The 24,767-nt window shown below is 38.6% G+C and overlaps 1 protein-coding gene across 1 annotated transcript in view; it reads right to left on the reverse strand.

Moving 5' to 3' along the window:
• MYH15 (myosin heavy chain 15) overlaps nucleotides 1–24,767 on the reverse strand; it is a 139,089-nt gene that overhangs the window by 59,842 nt on the left and 54,480 nt on the right. The window contains exons 16-25 of the mRNA XM_074370204.1: nucleotides 24,436–24,568; nucleotides 21,391–21,458; nucleotides 20,444–20,531; nucleotides 16,879–16,996; nucleotides 15,855–15,978; nucleotides 14,113–14,249; nucleotides 9,919–10,174; nucleotides 6,077–6,319; nucleotides 4,816–4,992; nucleotides 2,957–3,102 (exon numbers count right to left, since the gene is read on the reverse strand). Of these exons, the coding sequence (XP_074226305.1) occupies nucleotides 2,957–3,102; nucleotides 4,816–4,992; nucleotides 6,077–6,319; nucleotides 9,919–10,174; nucleotides 14,113–14,249; nucleotides 15,855–15,978; nucleotides 16,879–16,996; nucleotides 20,444–20,531; nucleotides 21,391–21,458; nucleotides 24,436–24,568 (1,490 nt within the window). The remainder of the gene's footprint in view (nucleotides 1–2,956; nucleotides 3,103–4,815; nucleotides 4,993–6,076; nucleotides 6,320–9,918; nucleotides 10,175–14,112; nucleotides 14,250–15,854; nucleotides 15,979–16,878; nucleotides 16,997–20,443; nucleotides 20,532–21,390; nucleotides 21,459–24,435; nucleotides 24,569–24,767) is intronic.

Raw genomic sequence — 24,767 nt, forward strand, 5'->3', positions numbered from 1 at the left:
TTCATAGTAGTAACATTTTGCCTAAATATTCTTTTCATTATAGTAATGTCACATGAATTTATTTTCATTGTAGAAATTCAACTATTACATCTATATCTGAAGTCTTCTTGTCTAACAAACCCCATCTCTCTCCCTTCCCTAGAGGTAACCACCAAAATCAGTTATGTGAAGCCTTCCAGACATTTTTCTGAGTACTGACATATGTTTGTGCTTATATAACAGTAGAAATAGTTTCATTTTCTTTACTGTGAAAGGTATAATATTGTATACATTTGTATTTGTAGTTCTACAACATTTTAACCCAATAATACATGGACATTTTTCCATGTTGGCCTACACGTAGATGACTTCACCTAAAAGTCAACTGTGACACACTAGTCTTATGCTTCAGAACTCATGTGGTTTACTTATCCATTTCCCCATTACTAAGCACGTAGGTTTTCCATGAAGTTTTACTTTCACAAATAACACTATTCAGACACATGCATCTTTGGGTACATGTGAGTATCTCTATAGAGTGGATACTGAGCAGGGACTTGCTGCATTGGGTATAGGTATGTGTTTAAATTATAACCTTGCCCTTTGCCCTCCAATAGCAATGTGAAGTTATTTCGCTACATTTACACTTAAAATTACCACATGTCTAAGTTTCTCCTAATCTAACAGATTAGTATGTCATCGTTTTAATATGAATATCCTTGTTTGCTAGTGGTAACAGTTTCCTGTCAACTATGAGGATTTTAAAATGGGCAGTAAAACAAATGAACTGCCCACTTATGTCCTTTGCCCATTTTTCTGTTAGGTTGTTCATCTAATTATTGAATTATAGATTTTCCTTTAACATCTTGGTATTTTTTTTGATATCAGTTGCAAATATTTCTCCCACTTTATAAGTTTCTTCAATTTTATTTATGTTGGCTTTTGCCACATAAATGTTTAAAATGTTGATCTATCAACATCAAATTTATCAAGATATTCCTTTTATGCCTTTGGCTTTTTGTGACTCATTCAACAAGTCTGACCTGCTAATTTCCTAAGACTTATTGTCTTAAGTCTATAGGTGTTCCTAAGACACCTATATTGTCTTTGAATTTTGATTCTGTTGTTGTTTTATTGAAAATGTTTAATATGAGATCTACTCTCTCAACAAATATTTAAGTGTACAATACAATATCATTAACTCTAGGTACAATATTGTATAGCAGATCTCTAGAACTTAATCATGAACTTGCATGATGGAAGCTTTCTACCCACTAAACAGCAGCTCCATTTTCCTCTCCCCACAACCCCCGGCAAGAACTGTTCTACTCTGTTTCTATGAGTTTGACTGTTCTAGATGCCTCACATAAGTGGAATCATGCAGTATTTATCCTTCTGTGACTGACATTTCATTTAGCATGATGTTTTCCATATTCGCACGTGTTGTCACATATGCCAGGACTTCCTTTTTAAAGGCTGAATAATATTCCATTATATGTACACTGCATTTTCTTTATCCATTCATCCATCAATCAGCATTTATTGGCTATTGTGAATAATGCTGCATCTTCTAATAATGATTTTATAGCTTTATTTTTACATTTAATTCTGTAATGCAACTAGATTTTATGTATGTATGAATAGTATGAGGAAGAAATTTAACTTTCACCTCAGAAGATGAATAGCTATCAATCTCAGCACTATTTATTAAATATTCTATCCTGTCATCACTATTTTAAAATACCACCTTTTCATGTATTAAGTTTCCATCTATATCTAAGTCCATTTAGAGAAAGGTTTTTACAATAAAGTTATCACTTCCTGAAAACATGAATTTCTAAAATGCTGGGGCCCTCTGACCTGTGGCCTACAAAAATGTGGAGTCTAATTTTCACTCTGTGGAGCTGAAACACAGTCTTCAAAACTGAGTGCTAAAGGAACTCTATTATCATTTTGCCTTTCACCGTTTCATTACATTCATAAGGTTATTTATTTCATCTTTGCCAAACACCTACCAAGTTCAGGAACTTATTGGTAGGCTATTAATCATGTCTGACCACCAGCATGTAAAATGGAGACTCACGTACACACCCAGGAAAGCCAGCAGCTCACAGCCTCTCACTCAACTTTCTGCTTCTTTACTGTGGCTTCAACCACCGGTGTGCTCCCAGCTATAACATGGCCAGATGTCACGCTTGGACCTCACTGTTTCCCCGTCTTGTTTGACCTATCCTAAATAACTTGGAAATCCCTAATGGTTAGAACATCTAGCTAAGTGGAGGAAGACAAAGGCACAAGGTAAGAAAATCCATTTCACTGAGTGATGAAGTCAAACTGAGAGGGCCACCTTGCCTGGAGCTCCTTGAGAATCCATGTGAACTAAGGTCCACTAATTTTGATTATGTTATGTTTTACTTAAGATTTAATACTTGCATAGTAAATTATTTGACAAAAAAGTTATATAAATGTTATAAAGTTATATCTGGCAAATGAGTATATTTTAATTTAAAAAAATTATTGAAGTATAGTTGATTCACAATATTGTATTTGTTTGTTTAAATGATCAGAGAGTATATGGGACTTCACCTTAGGATCAATTTTTTTTAATTTGTTACTTATTCATTTTTTTACTTTTTGTGCCATTGGTCTCATCATGAGAAAAAGTGGTCAGCCTTTTTGATTTTTTGACTTGTAATCTGAAACTCCAGTAGTTCACATATCACAAGCCCCACACCTCTCATTCACATCAGCCTTCTCAGTTACTTTCTTGTAGGTTGTTATATAATTATAAAAAGAGAGTAAATGCATAAAGTCTAGCAAAAAGAAAATCAATATGCTAGACTTGTTAGCCTTCTCATCCTCCCCTTCAGGTCTTGAGACATCTGGCCCTGGAGTCAAGAGGATGAATTATGTGAGAGAGCCATTCCTTCCAAGATAAGGTCTCCCAGAATCTCACATCAACAGAAGGGCAGCTTACCTCCTCAGCTTTTCTGCCAGCTGCCGCTGGCCGCTCTCCAGGTGCTCCATGCTCTCCCGGTTCAGCTTTAAGTCGCCCTCCAGTTTGCGATTTTCCCTTTCACAGTTCATTCTCACTTTGCTCTCCTGCTCAAGGGCACCCTCAAGCTGACAAAAGGAGATACTACTTAGCCAAATAAATAGGTAAAGTTTATACTTTACTACAGGTGTTCATTAACCACTTCCCTTCTTGAAAAAAGAAAGAAAAATACAAGAAGAGTCTGTAAATGATGCCTAGTTATGTAGATATTTTTAAATAAATATTGCACACATCAATAGGATAATAAAAGAACCTCGATAACACAATGGTAGAAGAAAACTTAAGCGATTAAGGAATACAGCTCTAGCCTATGGAAGGAACCAAAAATAAATGGCTGGTGAGCCTATGTTTGATCGCTTTCCAGTGATGGGAAGCTCACTTCTTCACATGGCAGCTCATTTCATGGGTGGATAAGTCCATTTATTCGGGAGTGCGTCTTCGTAAGAAGCCAGAACATTCTCTGTAAATTCATCCCACAAGTCTAAGCTCTGCTCCCTGGAACAACACCAGGTGAATCTGTCTCCGCATGATCATTCATGAACATCAGGCAGCTGTCCGGAATCTCCCAACTCAGTATCTCCGACACTTTCAAAGACATCTCATGTGGCATGATTTCCATACCTCCTTCACCACCTTGAGATCCTCTCTCTAGCCCATAACATTATGTCATATTCTGGTACCCCCGCCAAGGTGATCACAACATTCCAGTTATGTCTGGATTAGTATTGCCAACAACAATATCGAGGTTGGTTTAGCAGGAGGCGAGATAACAGTTACTATACAGCTATTTTTTCATGGCTAGGTTTGCCGCAATAGAAGCTCTTTCCTGTAACCTGCAAAAGATGTAAAATTCAAGTGGAGGAGAAGGGAGAATTTCTTTTGGGAAGGTGTATGTAAAAACCTGAAAATAAATGAACTCCGAGAGAGAACAAGTGTGTGAGAATGTGTATATGAGTGTGAGTGTGAGTGTGTGTGTGTGTGTGTGTGTGTGTGATCACACAAACACCAATAAACCCCCGTACTGAGGCCTTGTGAGATACACATCAGTGGAAATCGGAAGAGTGAGACAACTAATACATAATAGAGGAAACTGATGGAGACACATGAGGAAAAAGAAGCAGATAATCAAAAAAAACCTAACCACCCTTGTCAGCAATTCTGTAAAGGCTAAGCTTTGGGGACTAAGCAAACAGTGACTGCATACACTCCATCAGCTGGGAGAAGGCAGGAGGACCGATGGACCTACCCATGGAGACTGGTCTGAAACATCTTTATTTCAGAGCATGTATGGAGGCAGAACAGGGGCAGAATTTTACAAGCATTTTCCAATAGTGTAGGTAGAACACAGCTGTGACTTACATATTTTTTGACGATAAATAAACCTCAGTACACCCCTGGGGACACAATAGGGCCTTTCAAGTAATTCTTCAATACTAGTGTCAGATTGAGGACCAACATATTTGTGGGGTAAAATACCAGGTTCTGTGGGGACTTGGCAGCCACTTAGAGTGATACCCCTTTATGATTCATCTCCATGTTCTTCTCCCACTGCCCCGGTTGTGTGGAAGTTGCATTTTAAAGCTGACAGATTACACGCTGGGGCCTCTCCTCTACTATAGCGGTTCCGTGTACGTTAAGAAAAAAACCCCTCTATTTCTAAATCATGAGAGAAACTAACAGTGTTAAGTTTTCCTGAAAATGTCAAGGCAGATTAACTAAGTGAAGACTGGTCTGTATATATGCAGACAGACAGCTAACTAGTGAGACGCATCACTACTGACCTCATTCACATGCTGCTCCAAGGTCAGCATGGCTTTGCTCAAGGTGCGGAGTTTCTCCTCCTCTGCGCGCAGGTCATCCAGGGTCCGCTGGTGGGCCTCCTGCCCAGCCTTGGCTGCTCTGTGGAGTTTGCCGATTTCCTCGTTGAGAGACTCCACTTCCTCGGCCAGGTTCTTGACCTGAGGGAAGAAGCCAACACCAGCTCCGTGAGAGCCACCACTGGAAGGTGGGGCATAACGCTCAGGGCCGTCTCCTCTCTCTTCTAGGACCAAAAATCTCATGAGGTATCTACTTTCATAAAGAACCAAATTCAGCCAAATTCCAGATACACTTTTTAAAACTCTAAATTCACTTTTTCTTTTACACACACACACACACACACACACACACAAATGATGTTATCTGTCCTGGGCAGGGAATAGGGTATTCTGGTTAATCAAATATTATCAACATAGGTGACTGGATGGCCAATTTTCAGTGTCGTATTATTGTATAACAGGGACACCACTGAAGGCAATTTAGCTTTCTTTTGAGTGTTCAGGGCACGTGTTAATCCTGTTGTGCCTCAGTATCCTAAGAAAACAGTAGGCAAAGAAGAGTCCCAGCTGACAAAATAGGCAAAAATGGAAGCCAATTATATCAGGCCTGCGTGCTTTTTTATGAAAGAGAACCGATGGTACAAGAGTTGCTATTTAATCATCTGCTGAAATTACGGTATTATTCTGGAGCCTGGTTTTTTGTTTTTTTTCAGAGGTTTGAAACAGACTCCTCAGCTAACTTCAGTCTCTACACAGATGCACAAGTTAAAATAAACAAACAACTAAAATGAACAAAACATTAAAACATAAAATGACATATTCAAGGTCAAACTCCAAATCAACGACAGAGGTAGGGATTTAGACGCATCCCAAATCACCTTTCAGTAAACTGCCTCTTGCCTGCTCCCCTTCCAAAAAAGGATACTTAGGGGCCCAATGAAACCACTTGGCTCTTTCCATTAGATTTCAGATGCAATGAGACTGGAACAAACGAAAACGTTTCATTTGGGAGATTAAGAGGGATTCCATAAATTCGAGCTGGAAATTTGAATTAGGACAGCACAGCTCATCAGACCCTTCATTTTCTGCCAGTTCTGACCCCCAGAGCTGTAAAGCTGCGGGCCACCGTGCTAGATGACTTAAACAGAGCAGGCCTAGTCCCGAAGCCTGATTGGAAGCGTGCAACTCAGGCACATAGGCGTCCCTGACATTGTAGAGAAAGTACCTTGTGCTCGGTAGCATGCTTCTCCTTCTGTGACTTGGCCAATAGTGTTTCCAAGTCATCTATTTCTTTCTTCAGCTCGAAACATTCATCTTCGAGTTTCCGCCCCCTGGCAGTCAGCTCGGAATTTATCTTCTCTTTTTCCTCCACCTTCTCAGACAGCGCCTTGACTCTGGCCTCCAGCTGGATCTTGGATTTAATCAGCGACTCGCGCTGCTCTTCAACGTTTGCCAGGGTCTCTCGCTCCTGCCATGACGAGGAGAAAATTGTTGCCAACAGCTGGAAGTAATTTATCAGCCAGGCGAAAATGCTGCTTAACACAGAGCAAAGAGAGAATTGCCTGCCCTCTGCCCAGCACTTTCACCTGCCTTTCCTGCGCAGCTGAAATAATATTCCCAGTCCCCCGATCCCACTGTTGAGAAGTGGAGGAGCTGCTTGTGTTTGGAGGTGCTTTCGATCTTTCAGGCCATTCAGTAGATTAGATTAGCTCTTCTGGAGCACTTAATAGGATCCTGGTGGCCTAAAGGAACTCACATGCCTCCCAAAATCAGTGGTGTGCTGATTAAATCACAGCTACTGGAAGCATCCTGTGGGCATATAGTTTGAGGGTGTAACCTGCTCCAAATATGGTCCTTTAAGAAAGCAGAATTCCCTCAGACAATACCATATTAATACTATTATTATGAGTGCTCTGATGCACTTGTTAATATACAAGCATCTTCTAATAAATAGAGCTGGGCTGAATATTTTTTATTCGTAGGCCGAATTTAGAATTCATGAGGTTACCTGCATGTCACTAACTAGATTTCACTATTATTTCCAACTAAAATCGTTTTCTCAATGGTCTTGCCAGCAGTAAATTCTACAAGTTATACCCACAGAGTATAAAATACTCTTCCCTTTTATCTTTTCAAATGTACTGCCTCCAGCTCTCACTGAGTGACCCACTGTTCCTGTGTTATGGGCTGAGTGAAAAATGAAGAGGCCGATTGCTTTTTGCTATGAAAGCACCTTTTGTAACTTTGAATGCCTCTAATTTGTCTCCATTTAGAGGCTAAATAAAACCTCTCCTTTGTGAGTAAGCTCTTAATTACTGTAGGTCTCGTTGCAACATAACTTCACACATATCTCCATCTTCCATCTCCAGACCTCATCCATCCTCTGCAATACCCCAGCTTGTGCAACCTATTAACTATCTATTTGCTTGGCTTGAGTTGTTTCATCTACTTAAATCAAGAACAGAAAAAAGCAAAAAGCCAGGCTATTGGTTTCTGGCTAACAACTGGCAAGAGAATGACATCTGCCCAACAAATGGGACTACAAGAGGGAAGATGGGGGAAGTATAGAATAGTAAATTTCCAACATCGCTGAAGACCCGAGAGAAGGGCTAAACTAAAAACCAACAAAAATGTCTAGGCAAAAAGGGTCCATGCAAATCAGAGACGCTTCCAATGTTTGGGCAACAATGGGGACATTTGATCTTAGTTCACCCTGGGTTGACAAGCAGAACCGTTGTTTGCTCTCTTCCATTCAGCATGTGTACAGGACCTGTCACCATCACCAAATGAAGAGGACAATCCAATCGACCATCATCGATCCCCTCATTAAACATGACAGCAGGCTTGGGGCCAGCTGAGCGATGCTGTGACAATTCAACAGGAGGAACATCCCTCCCCCAGTGGCAGTTATTCTCTCACGTTCTCACAGTGTTAATTGAAATGGGCTCACTCAGCACTGTTGGTAATTTTGAGGAAATGAATGATTTTAAAAGAATCTTTGTTTCCTCGGTTCCTATTGTATTGGGCTACGCCCCTTAAAAATAAATGATGATAAAATATTTCACAGCCATGCCACCATTTTAAATCAGTTACAGTTTGAACTGTGAATGGTAAGTATTCCTTGCCATATCAGTAAACAAAGGATGCTGCAGCCATCAGCCATCAGCCACTACAGCTGCCCCTGATGGTGAGCCGGAGAGAACTCAAGACAGCAGGCTGCCCGGCCCCTGCCGCCACCCGCAACGCTGTCCCCTGAGGAGACTCAGGATGAGAAGCACAGGATACCGGCCCTAGCTGGCTAAGGTGCACATCAAAGGAATGATTTCAGCAAGCCCAGACTTTTGCATCTTCCCATAAATAGAAGAGTGCTAGACTCCTTAACTTGAGATGTCTGATTTTCTTTAATTAACAATAATCTTTTGATGTTCCAACTACTTGGTCTTTGTTACAAAAACTCACATATCCTGGCTCCTCCCCTACCTCTTGGGAGCTATCCCTTAGCCCTATCTGAGAGGCTGCCTCCTGGGGTTGAGGTCCTCAGAATGTCCGCTGAATAAAACATAACTCTCAACTTTTAGGTTGTGTATTTTTTCAGTCAACAGAACTCATCTCAGCCTTCATGGATTTGCCCTGGAATTGGCTTCCATGTATTTCCTATGCTCCCCCCACTGATCGTTTATCACATCTCCCAGGCTTTTACCCACCACTCCCTCCACAAGTCGGGCACATTTCTATCTCCCCCATCAGCCCAGGTAGCACTGGCCACTCTCTCTGCTAGCAGGAAGAAGGGTGAAAACTGGGAAGCCAGGTCTCTCCTAAGCCAGACAAAATACGACATTACAAACTGCTTCTCACAGTAGGAATCTTAACGTAGGTTTGGAGTGGGGCCGTGGAATTTCTATATCTAACTAGCATCCCAGGTAAGGCTGATACACACTAGAACCACTGCTATGTTAAATATGTATCAGAAATACATAAATTCTGGGTCTAAATTCTCATGTAAAATATGGCCTGCTGGAACACTGATGGGTAGCACAGCCCCAAAAGAAAAGAATAACTTAGATCAGTCTAAAATCATTAAATTCTGTTTTCAGTAAGTCCAAAGAGCAGGAAAAAGTTTCATGTATATAACTGTATATAAACCCCCACCCCTTTTTTTAACTTAGCACTGTGCTATGTGAGGTGGAGAATATAATAAAGGTGGATACAGCCTCATACTTGCTTTTGAGATGTTTGGGGATAACAGTAGTCCTGGTAGTAAGAGAAGAGGAATGTAAAAGGGAGTGAGTAACGGCACATGGGCATCAGATTAGAGATGGAGGCTCGGGTGCCAGGGCCGAGGGTCTGGAGTCTATGATGCACACACTACGGGACCTGAAGCTTGCTCCTCAGGGAAGCAACATGGTATTTGTTTAAGGCAATGGTTCTCAGTCCTGAATCACCCAGAACCACCCACACAGATAATATGGACCCACATAGGGTCTGCTTAATCAAAATAGCTGTGAGTAGAGCCTAGGCATCTTTCTTTTTATTTTCTAATGCTTCACAAATGAGTTTGATGCAAAGCCAAGGTTGAAAACAGCTGTTTTAAGAACACAACTGATTGTAATATTGATTTGGACTGGGGAAGGGCAAATAGGGAAATCAAAATCATGAAAGCCAGTTAGGAGCATACGTCAATAAACCTGAAGATCTCAGTAAAGCTTTTCTCAGGACCCACTAAAATCCTGTCTTTTGATTTGCTAATGGGTTATGGGCTACACACAGAATTTAAATTAAGATCCAGAGCTTCCTGGCTCCCATTATAGATTTTGATGTGTTTATATAGTTAAAACCCATCTAATAGTTTGTCCCTTTTTCACAGATATCTTGTCAATGAAATCACTTCACTATAAAACAGGGTGTCTCTTTAAATGTTTTCATTGTCCGTGTTGGATGAAAGGCTAGAGTATTTGAAAAAGCACTGAAAAGCATGTGCCTCTATTTTTTTTCACATCAACACCGCCTGCAAAACAAGGGAATCTAATTAGAAAGTTGATTTGAAGAACAAATGATGTGGCCACTCACAGCCTGCAGCTGAAGAAGCAGGTCATTCTTTTCCTGGATGAGGGAGACTTGCTCTGCTTTCAGTTCCTCCCTCTGTGATTCCGATTCCTCCAAGGCTTTTTGCAGCTGCACACACTCTTCCTTCAGTCCAGCTCCCTCCTTTCCCATCCCAGCAGATCTAACAAGAGGCTTGATCTTGAAGAAGAGCCTCATCCAAGGCCAGCTCTTCACAGCCATGAAAGCTCTTATGTTCCACTGGATCAAAAGAAGTGCATCCCTAAATCAAGAGAAAAAAAACAAAGAAAAGCAAGATAAACCAGATTATAAGAGAGTTATCTTCCAAATTAAGATCCTTAATAAGCACATCTTTTTAGGAGTCATTATCAGTTCTCATTAGTCTTCAAAGCACTTCTACATCCAAGCTCTCATTTGATTCTGGCAGACACCCTTGGAGGAAATTTTGGGGCTAGCAATGTTATGGACTAGGTGTCCTGAAAATCCCCCACCATGAATATCCTTTAAATGAAAGCTGAGCCTTAAAGAGGGTAAGAAGTATAGAGGGAGCCAAAACAAACAAACAAACAAACAAAAACAGAGCAAAAAGTGAATGCTTGTACAGCCTGGCCATCCTTACGGAAGGAGGAAGCCAGTCTTCGTATTGCAGGGTTTGTATTTTTATATACTTGTGGGTAAAGAGTCAGGCTTAGGTTTTGAAAGAATTTCACCCTTAATGAAAAGGAAGATTTAAAAATTCACCCACTGGCACAGAGAGAAATTAAAGAGAAATAACATCTGATTTGCTCTGGGCTCAGGAATACTAGGATTCCAATGCTAGGACTTTTTTTTTTTTTTAACTATCAACCAATACTACTGGAGTGTTTGAGGTTTAAATTATAGTTCCTGATTAGAAAAGAAATATGTAGGAATTAGCATAATCATTTTTACACTGGTAATAAATACCCTCTGGGCCCTTGGGGGAAAAATGCAAAAGTGTACTGAAGTACTCAAGTACCAGAGATTCTCCTAAAGTCCCCTTGAAGATGAGCAAACAATTCAAAATTACAAAACACATATAGAGAAAAAAAATATCAACCATCAATGAGGGTATCTACAGTAAAAATTTTAATTAAACCCCCAAGAATTTCACATAATTGAACAGTTTGGTGGAGACCATAAAATGATTGTTTAAAATTATTAAAGGCATAAAGGAAAGAATGGAAAATAAGAAAGAAATGAGCAACTATGATAAAAGGTCAAACAGATTTGAAAGAGGACCAAATAAAATGTCTAATATTGAAAAGTACATTCATTGAAATCAAATACTCAGTGGAAGAATTAAGCAGCTGATTAGACACACTGAAAAAAAAATGGATTAAGAAAAATAAACCCAAAACAAGTAGATAGAAGGAAAAAATAAAGCTGAGATCAGAAACTAATGAACTAGAAAACAGAAAAATAAAGAAGCATTTTAAAGGTGGGTTATTAAATAGTCTAACAAAATAAACAAACATCTGACATGAATCATCGTGCCAAAGGAGAGAAGGCACAAATACACTAGGAATGATAATTCTCTAAGAACATAATAACCTAGGGTTATGCTCTAGAAATATAATTATAGATATATTAGAGATTAAAAATCATAATCTAGCAAATTTGAAGATTTAAAAGAAATGTAAAATTTCTTTTTCTTAAACTCATTTAAGCTAATTCAAGAAGAAAACAAACTCAATAGGCCTGTAACTATTAAAAAATTAAATGAATGTAGTAAAATCTATCACAAAAGAAACACCAGATCTAGATGGTTTTATAAGCAAATTTTACCAACAACTCAAAATAAATAATCAAACAGATAATCCAAATAAATTGTTTCATGCTTTGGAAAGAGGAAATATTGCCCCACTCTTTTATGAGATGAAGGTAACCCTGATTCAAAGTCAGATAACAGTAGGAGATAAAATTATAGGCCAAATTTACTCATGAACATTGATGCAAAAATACTACAGTACTGTAACCAAACCCACAATGTATGAAAAAGATAATATTTCATAAACAAAGTGGGCTTAACATTTTTTTAAAAGTCTATTAATTTAATTCAACACATTTATAAGTTAATGGAAAAAAATCATATAATTACTTCAATAGATGCAGAAAAAGAATTTAACCATTTCCTGGTAAACATGCTTAGCAAAATAAAATGGAATGCATGTCCTCCACACAATATATCATGTTTACCAAAAAAATCTACAGAAGCCATCATATTAAAAGAAAAAGAGTATCTTTCCCCAAAGACAGAAATATGATGAAGTTTGGCAGAAGTTTTTGAAGTCTGAAACATGACAAGTTGGTGAGAATATGGAGCCATGGGATCTTTATATACTCCTGGTAAAGAGTAAAATTGGAGAGCATTTTGGCAATAGCTCACAAAAGTGAAGTTGTATATCCTAAAACCTAGTAATTCAAACCCTGGAGAAGTGCCACTCAATGTGTGGGCCTTGGCCAGCTGCTACCCAAAGACTATCAGAGCATGGATCAGCATCTTGAGTAACAGTGCCTTCAAGAAACTCTTGCATTACGTGCAGGGGAAGACATTTACAAAAATGTCATTGCAGAAATGTTTGTAATAGCAAAAACTTATAAGAAAGCTTACTTGGACTGGAAAATGTATAAATAAATTGTAGTATATTCATACAATGGAATGCTATACAACAGTGAAGATCAAACATCTAGCCTTAGATTTATCAATATTAATAAATTTCAAAACTAGTACTGGATATAAAGAACAAACTTCAGGATGGATCCTTTCATAGAGGATAACTATATGAAGACTAAAAACATGCAAAATCATGAAACCTTTTAAGGATATTTGCATAACTCCACAGAACTTGAATCAAGGGAGAAATATGCAAGGGGCTTCAACTGTGTCTATTAATTTATTTTTAAATGCTGTAACTACAGAAAAAAATGCTAAACATTCATATGTTTTATATATGGAACATGAATAAAACATAGAATGTTAAACACAAATTCAGGATCTGGGGAGCTAGGCACAGGAAACAGATCAAGGGAGAAATACACAAAGAGCTTCAACATCGCTTATTAGTTAATTAATTAATGTTTAAGTTGTGAGCAATTACAGACAAGATGTTAGGAATTGATATACTTTGCTGATGGCTCCATGAATATGCCTTAAAATTGTTTCTGCAATTTTTGCATTTGAAATATTTCATAATAATTCTTTTAAAGTCTTTCTATGATTTAGAAAGAATGGATAGTAAAGACCTCATTTTAGAGATGAAGGAAGTAAACAATGGGAAAATTAAGAGTCTTAACTAAGTTTACATAATTGGTCATTGAAACCAGGACTCCTTATACCCAAACTGTCATAAACTCCCAAGCGACATGGAGGACTACATGGGAGTCACAGAAGACTCCTAGGAGTCTCTCTAGAAGACTCTTAGAAGACTCTCTAATATCTTTGACATCACCATGCAATGATTTTATTCTTTGAGGAAACAGAAAGAATTAACAGACTGTCAGTTAGGCAAATTATATACCAAGACCTGTGGAAATCACTCCAGAAGGTAAACTATATTATGGTAAAAAGTAAACACAACAATCTCAGAATCCCTTGTCCGTTTGGAGTCCCTTTGGAGATTTTGCTAGCCTGCTTTCTATGCTTCTATTAAAGAATAAACAAAATCCACACCTCAGTGTCCAGAGGTGGTGATAAATATCCCTAGTGCACCTGCCTGAAATGAAGTAAAAGAGTTATGGTTACATTTCACCACGAGCCCAGTTTCTGGCCTAGGGGAGGCTGTGTGTTCAGAACACACACCCGCTTTGCAACAAACTTCCCCACGGGGCTGGCTGTGGGATGCATGCAAACCCTTCAGGTCTGCTTCTGTTTTGAATTATGAGTCATGCCACTCTCAGAGATCCAGATATCACCAACTATAAAAAAATCCCTCCAAAGGGAAGGCAGGAAGCAATGCAAGAAATATCTGAATTATGCTCATACTTGGTTAGACAGGGTAATAAAAGCCCTCTGTGTTCTATTTGGTGTTCCATAATTTTAAAATTTCAAGTTAAGTCCCAGACTAAGCAGATGTGGCACAGCTCTTTACCCTGACCTCTTATAAGGCAACGAGAAAAGGTCACATTGACTGAGACATACTATTACTCTAGCAGTGGGGGTGTAGGGTGGGGATATCATACCTCTCTTTCAGAGTCCTCTGGAATTTGATTTGCATCAGTTTTCCCCGTATTCTGGCTTGGAACAATGTGAAGACTTTAGATAGTTTCTTATCTCTCATTGCTTCCAGTTGGTCCAGAAAGCCAGCTTTTAAAAACACCTAAAAGAAATAAGTCAGATGTTAGTTCCACTCATCAATGGGCATTCAGTAAATGTCTGTTGAATGACCCTATGAGCAACTGATATCAGTTTATCAGTTCTATTTCTAATTAAGTTTTACTTAATGTATAAAATATAAATTCTAGAAAGTTTGGTTTTATAAATCCAAACTTTGCAAAAACAAAAACAAAACAAAACCCCACAACTTTAATTATACTGCGGTTATATTCTTTCTTTAAGAACTTAGACTGTCCTTATTTATAGCCTAGGTTGTACTGGGAACTTGGTTTAAGACAGGCCTAGGCAGGGGTCTGCAAACATTTTCTGTAAAGGGCCAGATAGTAAATATTTCTAGGCTTTGCAGACCACACACAGTCTCTGTGGTGCCTTCACCTTTGCCTCCACCTTCCTTCCCTACCCTCTTCCTCCTCCTCTTCTTTTATTTATTCTATTTCTTCTTCTTTCTCTTTAAAAATGACCTTTGAAAAGTGTCAAATCATTTTTAGCTATTGGACCATATGAAAAAATAAGCTATGGATATGACCCTTTGGGGCATAGTTTGCCGGCCTTTGCCCTAGAGAAAAGTTACTTTCTTCTTAGATTAAAAAAAAAAAAAATCCACATAAATATTTTTTTAAAAATCATTAGTAGTGACCAGGATGAGGTGAGTGAGGTACCTAAGGCATAAATTTTAAGGAAGCACTCACATTCAGGGTTGTACAATACAACCATAAGAATGAGTACCTCCTTAAATTTTGTAACTTAAGATGCTCTCTTACCTCATACTAGTCTCGGCCTAGATGAGTGGTATACAGCAAAAATAACTAAATACACAAGGAAGCAAGGCACCAGTAGCAAAATTCAGTAGAAGCAAAGAACAGAAGAAACAGACTCTTAGGTACTCAAAATGTGGGAGTTGAGTAACATATAATCATGTCCAACAGAGTTCTTTTTCTGTGAGCCCTTCACCCCAGACCCTCCAATTCTCCTTCAAATAATTTAGTTCTTATATGGATGTCACTAGAAACAACCTGCTATTGACTGTCAGACAAAATGAAATCAAGTCAGAAGTTTCCCAAAATATATGGGTCATACCAAGATAATCTAAGATGAAGCAGGTTTTAGTTAATCACATTTAAGGACGTTACGTTTGGATTAATTTTTTGGATAGCGGGGTTAATCTTAAACTTTTTAGTTACTCAGACAGTCATCTGGAATTAATTTCCTAAAAGAGTATTTGTGGCTGAATCAGTTCACATGCAGACAAGCAATAACTCCAATAAGTTGACTCAATTTTCTATAGCTCTGATGTGAATACACATTTTCTAGCCCACTAATGTTGATTCAGTATTTTATATCTTGGCACTAAATTGCTTAGATAAATAATTACCAAAATATAAATGTAGTCAAGACTGAGGTTCAAGAAACATTGAATTTTTTTCTCAAATAGTGCTGACATTTCCACTTTCCGCAGAGCTCTATTTGTATTATTTGTGGTCACAAGAACTGCAGAATGCCTTATAACTGCACTTCTTTGGGAATTTTAAAATACACCCAGTTTCCTCCCACTCTTCTCTAAGTGCACTCTTTGTAGTTTTCCAGTTACCTTAGTGATTCCAAAGTGGTACTGGGTATGGTCTGTATCCAAGGAGCGAAGAAATTCTTCAGTTGCTTTTCTGTTGCTCACAAACTTGCTCTTTGGAAAGGCCCTTGGGTTCAGAATGTAGTACCTAATTTAAAATAGGTCAAGGATAAATCTTGAGGTCAGGGGTTATATGATTCAAATAAAGAATAACCTGGACAAGTGAGTGAAAGGAGGAACAGTCTTCTACCTCTCCCACCAATATGTTCAATTTCCATAAAACTCTTGGCAATATTAATGAGAATATGAGCAATAATTCCTTACTTTGGTGTAATGGTTTGTACTTTTCAGAGTGCCTTAGAGACAACATCACTTGATTCTCTGCTCAATTAGGGAGGGAGGGAGAGGTTGAGAGGGGAAAGAGATAGAAAGAGGCAGGCTTAAGTATCTCTATTGTATGGAAAAGAAACTGAAAAGCCAAGACATTAAAAATCTTTTCTAAGATTCCCTCACCCTAATGGTGAACCGGTGGAGAGCTAGAAATAGGCTTCTTAATTCTGAAACAGGTACTTTGTCTATTCTACTTTGCTCACATTTGCTTGATGATCTATAATTTACACTTTTAGAATTTGGGAAATAGAAAGCAAAGATGCCTCTCCTGCCTCCTGCTGCACAACCTGCTGGCTTCCTTCTTTTCACAGCCTAGCTAGTAAAGTAACAGCCTGCTTGGATGGCAGCTACGATTGAGTATATACAACATTTCAGAGATTCAATTCAGCCTCCATATCTTTCTTCTCTATATATTTCTTCTATATGTGGGTCTATTATCCAGTAATAGAGATTTAAGGATATTACAGCTACACGGATGTTGGATTTAAGGGGAAATAATAATGGAACTCTGTCACCGTATATCTCACCACCACCAAAACACATCGATCTGCCGTCTGGAGGATATCAACCAAACAAACAATGCATGCCTAAACACTCAGAAAGAGGGGAAACAAAATGGACCGCCTCAGGCTTCTTGGATCCTGGGATGTATGTTTACCTTTGTTTAAAATCAGCATATAGCAGCCGGTTTGGAAAACCTTCACAGTATATTCTGACCCCTTCTAAGACACCATTACAGCGCAGCTGTTGTAGAACCAAATAAGGGTCCATTACACCTGAAGAAAAAGGATCACATGAGTCCATGTCTAAAAACAGTATTACCCTACATTTTGTCCTAATTGCTGCATCTTGGGTTAAAATAGTTGGAATTTGGTGTTCTCTACATGATAGGTAATAGGATCTACTCACTCCCCGCCTGGTGGCATTCACAGTACCCATCCTTTTACCTAGGACTCTCTAAATAGGATTTACCTGGAACAAACCCTCTAGTTCATAGTTAGTCAAGATTTTATAAGCAGATACTCCTAGAAAATGAAAAGAAATTTTTTTGCTAGAATGTAAATGGCTGGTACTATATCCATTTGGCAGCCAAAAACCAGCTAGACAAGGGATAAAGCACAAAAGAGAACTGTCATCTCCAAGTAGGAAGGGGAAGGGATTACAAGAAGGGAGGACACAAAGAAAGGGGCAGATGAGCGCTACCACACAATTCTGTTCACTGTTTTGCCTTCGGAAAGAACTGGCCACATCCCAGCCTATGTTCTCCCCCAATTATCTTGAGTTTTATGCTATAGTATAGGCATGTTCATGAGATAGAGCCCCACCACAGCCACAGCTGAAATCTCTGAGAGAAGCCTTTGAAAAGCCATCCAGTGAGCCACCATATCTGGCTCTCAGCAAGGCTTCTGGAAGAAGCCAAGCAGTACCCTCCTAACACAAAGGCCAGCTGGAGTGTTATAAGAAAGATGGAATGACATGATTCTCTGCTCATGCCCAGGGTCACAGAAGTAACCTCAAAGCCATGTATGCATATTCCTGTACTCCCATCCCTTTCATAGACAGAAACAGACCATCTGTAAGACGGGGTAAAGCAGAGTTCTCTGATACCACAAGATCAAGCAAGCCCATATCCTTTAAGGACATATGAAGAACTGTTTTGATTATCTTATGAAGCTTTTCTTGTGACTTTGTCTTAAGACTTAAAAAAACAAACAAACAAAAAACCTGCTGAAATCAGAGCTGACTCAATGGGAGGCAACTCTAATAGGTAACAGAATCGCTCCAAAATAGAGGCAGCTAATTAGATTCCTTGCTAGATGGAAGCAGTGTCCCTAGATGTGTTCAGAAACCCAGCTGATAAGAAACAATGAAGCAAAAACATACAGCGTGAATGAACATGAGTGTTTGCATTGCAAAAATTCAAACTGCGGCATCATTGTTTAGCATCACACTTTCCCAAAATAGGTCACAGGCTGTCAAGATTGGGGTCTTAATTACAGGAGGTTAAAAAAAATGCAAGATACTACAGAACATCAGAAATCAGAATCAGCAACATCTGGCTACAGATTCCAAGGGTGATTAGTGCTCTGAAGACATAAGTGCTCGTCATACAGACAACTTTGAGGCTTACAGCCTCCGAGCAAGCTCCACAGAAACCTGAAATTCCAAAAAGAAGGCTGGAAGTCTTCAAATCCATGATGTTAGGAAAGCAATTCATAGTCAATATCTGTAAAAACTTCCTTTTCTCAACTGAAAACCTAAATAATTCACCACCACCTACCTATTTCATTACCCCACTACCACCATCCACTCATTAAAAAGTATCTACTACAAAAGCCAAGACATGAAAACATGGAAACATTCTAAGTGTCCACTGATGGATGAATAGATAAAAAAGTTGTGATACACACAGAGAGGAATATTATTCAGCCATGAAAAGGAGGAAATCCTGCTATATGTGACAACATGGGTAGCCCTTGAAGGCATTATGCTATGTGAAATAAGTCAGACAGAGAAAGAGAAATGTCATATGATCTCATTTATGGTTTTAGGTATTTTCACCATAAGTTTCTTTGCCAAAAGTATTTTTGCCACAAACATTTTTGCCATATAACTAACTGACCATGCAACAATTTTGCCATAAAAGATAAGACAACTGGCTGACAGTCATTTCTCCATCAACACTGTACTCCCATTTTTATATTACATAAATCTGAAAGAGGTCAAGGGCCTCGAAGGCACAGAGTTGAACCCACATTTCCCATAGAACTTGGAATGTCTACCAACAGACATGTGACAACATGCCATGACAAACAAGTGTGGAAAGCTTTCACAACACAATACAAAGCTCAGTTACAAACATGTATAATATTTGGAAACTGATACCTCTCTCAATGAGGGAAGAAATTTTAGCAAAGAAGAAAAAGTGTGATGCTGAATGAGGAGACAAATCAACAAGCCAAAAATGTATAATGAACTATAAACAATGATATTGAAGATAAATGCTGAGGTGCAGCCCACAAAGTAAAATCAGTATTGCCATCAATCTACACACATTTTAAACATATTTAAATAGTTTATATCTCACAGTAAAGTCTTTTTAACTTTGTTATTTATTTTTATTGTATGTTATCTTACTTCTTATGGCAAAATTGCCTTATAGCCAATTAGTTACACAAAGAAAATGTTTGTGGCAAAAATACTTGGGGCAAAGATGTTTATAACCAAGAAGCTTACGGTGAAAATATCAAATGCACTTATATGCGGAATCTTAAAAAAAAAATCCTCATAGAAAAAGAGGTTCAATTTGTGGTTACCAGACGTGGGGGTGGGGGAAATTGGATGAAGTTGGTCAAAAGGTACAGAAGTCTATTTTTAAGATAAATAAGTACTGGGGATGTGATGTGCCACATAAAGACTATAATTAACATTGCAGTATGGTATACTGAAAGTTATTAAGAGAGTAAGTTTTATGAGTTATCATCACAAGGAAAAAATATCTTTTCTATTTTCCTTGTATTTGTATGAGATGATGGAAGCTAACTAAACTTGTGGTCATCATTTCATGATATATGTTAAAGCAGACCATTATGCTGTACACCTTAAACTTATACAATGCTATTTATCAATTGTATCTCAATAATACTAGAGGAAAAAAAAAAAACATTTCTTTTAAAAAGCCCGGAAGTACAGAACTAAAGAAATGGGTACTGAGGGGAGTACCTATTTCAGGAGAGGGGATATATTTGTATTGTGAAGGAAGACTAGAGGGAGTTCTTAACAATTAGATATGGATTTAGAAACTGTCTTTATGGTCATTTTAGATAATTTAAACCAAATGATTTCCTTTATGCTGAAATATCTACCTTAATCCCCCAACTGATTATTCAATCCCTTTTTATTATACTTTGCCCTTATAGACAATGGCATAGAAGCTCATTCAGGTTTCAGCATGAAATTCAAGGAGGAACTTAAATGGTAATATCAAGCATTCTAATGTTACCCAATAGAGTATGCTTTGTGAAACCCTTCTTTACATCCACTTGAATCTCAATTCAAAGGCATTCTTGAGGAGGTTCTGAAAACCTCACTTTCAACTTGTTTTTCTATCTGAAAATCTAGCTTTTATATAAAAGAAACTCATAAATGTTTCTTGCAAAGACATTCAATATAGCTTAAATCAAATGTATTTCCTAGTGTGGATTATGAAGAAGTTGACTTACCTGGCATTTTGTTCACATTGGGATTTATGCATCTCACAAAATGAGGTGCTGCTGATTTCAGATTAGTCATCAATTTATTTAGGTTTTCCTAAAATAGAGACCATAACAACAAAAAATTACTTTTCAAATCATTAAAAACACCAAGCCACCTCACAAAAGTCTCCATGTTGATCAGCTTAATCTTAAAGCCAGATGCATACCAACAATAAAACAATGAATTCAATATTCTTCCCTGCTTACCAAACATACATTATTTCCTTCCCGTGATGAGTCAATATTACCTGACAGACATGGTTCTGTTGTGAATCTTATCTACTCATTTTAAATTTGATAGCAATAATTCATGAATGGGTAACATTAAATGGCTTGAGGAGAGAAACTGTTTCTCAAGTTTTCTGTCTGGAAATTTTTATCTTAGGTCAGACTGTCTGGAAGCAGAATCTGAGCTGGGGATTCTGGTTCGAGAGGTTTACTTGGAGAAGGAGGGAAGCTGAGTAGGGCAGGAGAGAAAAAAAGCAATGGTGAGAATTCAGCTGAGTCTGATTCTTGCAGGGGCTCTAAGCACAAATGCATCAATTGTACAACAGTTGGTACCTCCTTGAGGCAAAAGAGGGGCCAGAGTCCGGAGGAGAGGGTAAGAAAACAGCTGGGCTTCCCATCTGACCAAGGGCAATCCTGGCAACTGTGAGTTGTCTGGGGCCAATATTCTCATCAGCTGTAAGATGGGTGCAGATTAGGGGGTGGGGAGGGAAGAGGATAAAGGGGATGTAAGTGGGATACCGGTGGTGTCCACTAAAGCCCATTAATATCAAGATAAATGTCAACTTTTCCAACTTGGTTAATTTCAGATACTTTATCCTTATTTGAAGATGTAAAATTCCCAATAAGTAATAACATATGCAGATTGTGAGGCAGTTAATATATGAATAGATGCAATTAAAAATTACTTTATGCAGAGATGCAACCATTTGGAATGAAGCTCCTTTCTTGCGTTTCTTCTCCCCAAACTGTAGAGCTAAAAAAAGAAGGAAAAAAGTAAGAAAAGGGCTCTTTTTGTCACATTACCAAGCCCTGCTGATGAAAGCATAAATGTGTCAAAGTTCTAGAAGCAATATGGTGATGTCTACCAAAGGCTTTAAAAATATTTATGTCTCAACACAAAAAGTCTATATTTGGTGTTTTTCCTTGAGGAAATAATCAGGCAACTGTGCAAAGACATTCACTGCAGTGTTGTTTAATTTAAAAAAAATTAAGCCAAAAATAAAAATGTCAACAAATGTCTATCAAAGGGGGATTGGTTAGTTAAATTATGAAAGAATATGTATAAAATGAAACACTGTGATCTTTTAAAATGATGATGTAGATCCATATCACTGGCATGGAAAGATTTCCAGGATTTATTTTGAGAGAAAAATTAGGCTACAAAATAGTTCGTACATTATGATCTTGAGTGTACATACATGTTTTTAAGTGTGTTTTAAAGTATCATGGGTGACCATGTACATAAAAATGTTGGGTAGAGTACACACCAAAGTTTAGCAGTTGCTATCTCTCTCTGTGAGATTATAGGTAATTTTTATGTTCCCATATTTTAGTTTTTCTGTATTGTCTGTGTTTGGGGCAATATTCATGCATTACTTTTATGATTTACAAAAAAATAATCCATGCCCATCTTCTTGAAGCTAAAGAATCTACGCTAAGCCAAGTTGTTTTACAAACATTTGTGCAGTGCTGATTCATGAAGATGTACACCACCTCCACCACCAACAAAACCTATAGGCAATCTGGAGAAAATGGGCCAGCTGTAAATGTGAAAAACTAATAAAATATTCTCTAGCCTGAGTAGTAACTGTGCTGAGGCAGATGTCATAAAGTTTCATCACTGCTGTCCTATTGCCACATCCCAGGCCCTCCGTGAGTCACCTGACTTCCTTGCACTTCCATTTTTCTGCCCATGAAAGAGGACTACTACTACTTTCCACTAATGTTTTAAAAGAATTATGACTGGTTTAAAGTACTTAGATTCCCCGAACAAAGAACGGTTATTAGGGGTAATTTAATGTTTGAATGAGTCAGAAACTTGGAGGCAAGTGTTTTCAGGGCGTGCTTACAAAATTACAAAAAAAGGACATTTGGGACAATTTTTCTCTTCCAGTTCAAAAGAACACAGCACACCCTGAAGAGTCAGAAGATGATTTCCTCTCTAATTCTCTACCCAAACCACTCTCTGATCTCTCATGATCCAAGAATTACTCATCTGTGAGCCATACACTGATGTGGCCACTATCTAAGAGACTTCACATGGGGCACTTTAGGGGCTATTAGAATCAGGCAAATGCACTGCCTGAAGGTTTTCAGGGTCCAAACACAATAGCTTCCATTTCTCAACCTCCTCTTGAGACAGGCCAATAGGATTTCAGGCAGTGACCTGCTCCTAAATTACATCATCACGTGCTAATGAAGCCAGAAGTGCTAAATTCTCTCTCCATTCCCTGACCACGTCAATCAGGACTCCCAAAGCAGGCTCCAGCGGGCAGGAGTTAACCTGACGCTGGGTGTAAGATAATAGCAAGGTGAGAATGTTAGAAAGTGAGAGCACACCTCACTCAGAGAACAGCTGGTACCCTTTGCCCCACTGCCACAAGGGCCTCTGAAACCAGGCTGGCCAGATTTTCTATGTTCCCATAATTTCCATTTTTCAAAGCAGAAGGGAAATCCAAACATGTATGTGGGACCTTCTGATTTTTTTAAAACTGTGTGGACCAAACATGTTTGAAGACCAGGTTCTGCTCTGGGGCTGCCAACCTGCACGTTTGCTATGAATCCTGAAGAGCTTCCCTCCGCAGCTAGCAGTTGTCCAGATGTGAAGGTGATGTCAACAACTTGGGCTCAGTGTCTGTATCATGGCGCAGAAGTCTGAATTGTATCCTAAATCCAGGTAGCCTGTCCATCTCTCTGTTTTGTATCTGGGAGATGGTGAGAGTGGAACAGGCCCAAGACGAGGAAGCAGAAGTCCTGCTTTCTCCCTCGGCTTCGCCACTTAGTGATGTTAAGTGGCTCTAATGTCGTGGCAGCCTAAGTAAGCAAACCGAGACCTAAGCCTGTAAATGTCCCAAGTTTACAACATCAAAACGCTAAGGACAACCAATCACAAACAGCCACCTGGGTTTTAAGCAACAGCCAGTCAACATGTCCTCATTTTGCTTCTGCCTTTTCTCCGTAAAAGCCTCTCCCTGAGCTCCTGTCGGTGGGATGCTTTTAACCACTTCTGGTGCTGCCTATTTTGAATCAGTTTTTGCTCAAATAAACTCTTAAAAATTTTAATATGCCTGAGTTTATCTTTTAAGAGTTGATTCGTGAAACTGGGGGTGCTACTTAATTCTTCTGTACTTGCTCCTGTAAGATAGGGAGAGACTTCTCTCTATAGGTATCTGAAAGGGTCATGACAAGGATTCAGTAAGGTAGTGCATCGAAAAATGCTTTATGAATTACAAACTGCTAAACAAGAATAGTTATTAGTTGTTCAACAAGTATTTATGGAGTACCTGCTAAATGGGAATTTGGCTACATGTTTGAGGCTACAATCAGACCTGATTCCTGCCCTCATAAAGCTTATAATAACCCCAAGTTACTGCACTCTGAGAACACTGTGAAGGAGCATTTCAAGATATCTGGGGGATATGTATTAAAGGGGCTTGTTATTTCCCCCAAATCATTTATCAAAACATAGTTTGCTGCTCTCTCTTTGCAGGTGGCTTGAGGAGAAGATAAAAGTGGGCTGGAGCAGTCTCCTTGAAATCTATCTACTTTAGAGCACTGTTTTCCCGAAGAATCACCAGCCAGAGGATGGAAAGGCTAGTAAGAGGGGATGACTCAGGCCACAGGGAACAAACACAGATATGACAGGAACGAAGCCAGGATTTTTATAAACACTAAGGCAGACATGAGTTCCATTCTAAGGCTGAAAAATTGAGAAAGATTGTTCGACTCACCAGTGTTGGTACTGATGTAATTTTCAAAAAGGTTTGCCAGGAGACTGTTAGATGACTTCTGAAACACAGCCACCACTGTTTCATTAAGAAAGTCTTTGTTCTTTTCAAGCCAGCCACTGATGTTATAAGGCACCTTTGGAAAGGCATGCAATTCAGGTAACAAAAGAAGAGAATGCATAAATTAACTTAGCAAATTGTGTATGCCTTAAGAAATCATAAATTGTGTGGATCCTTTAACTTTTCAATCAGTTTAATGTAACAGTGCTGAATAAATACTCCAGAAATCTATGCTCAACCCAAAGAGATTCTCAGCTTTACCATTTACATTGTGG

The sequence above is a fragment of the Camelus bactrianus genome, chromosome 1, assembly GCF_048773025.1.
Source record: "Camelus bactrianus isolate YW-2024 breed Bactrian camel chromosome 1, ASM4877302v1, whole genome shotgun sequence".
Taxonomy (NCBI): Eukaryota; Metazoa; Chordata; class Mammalia; order Artiodactyla; family Camelidae; genus Camelus; species Camelus bactrianus.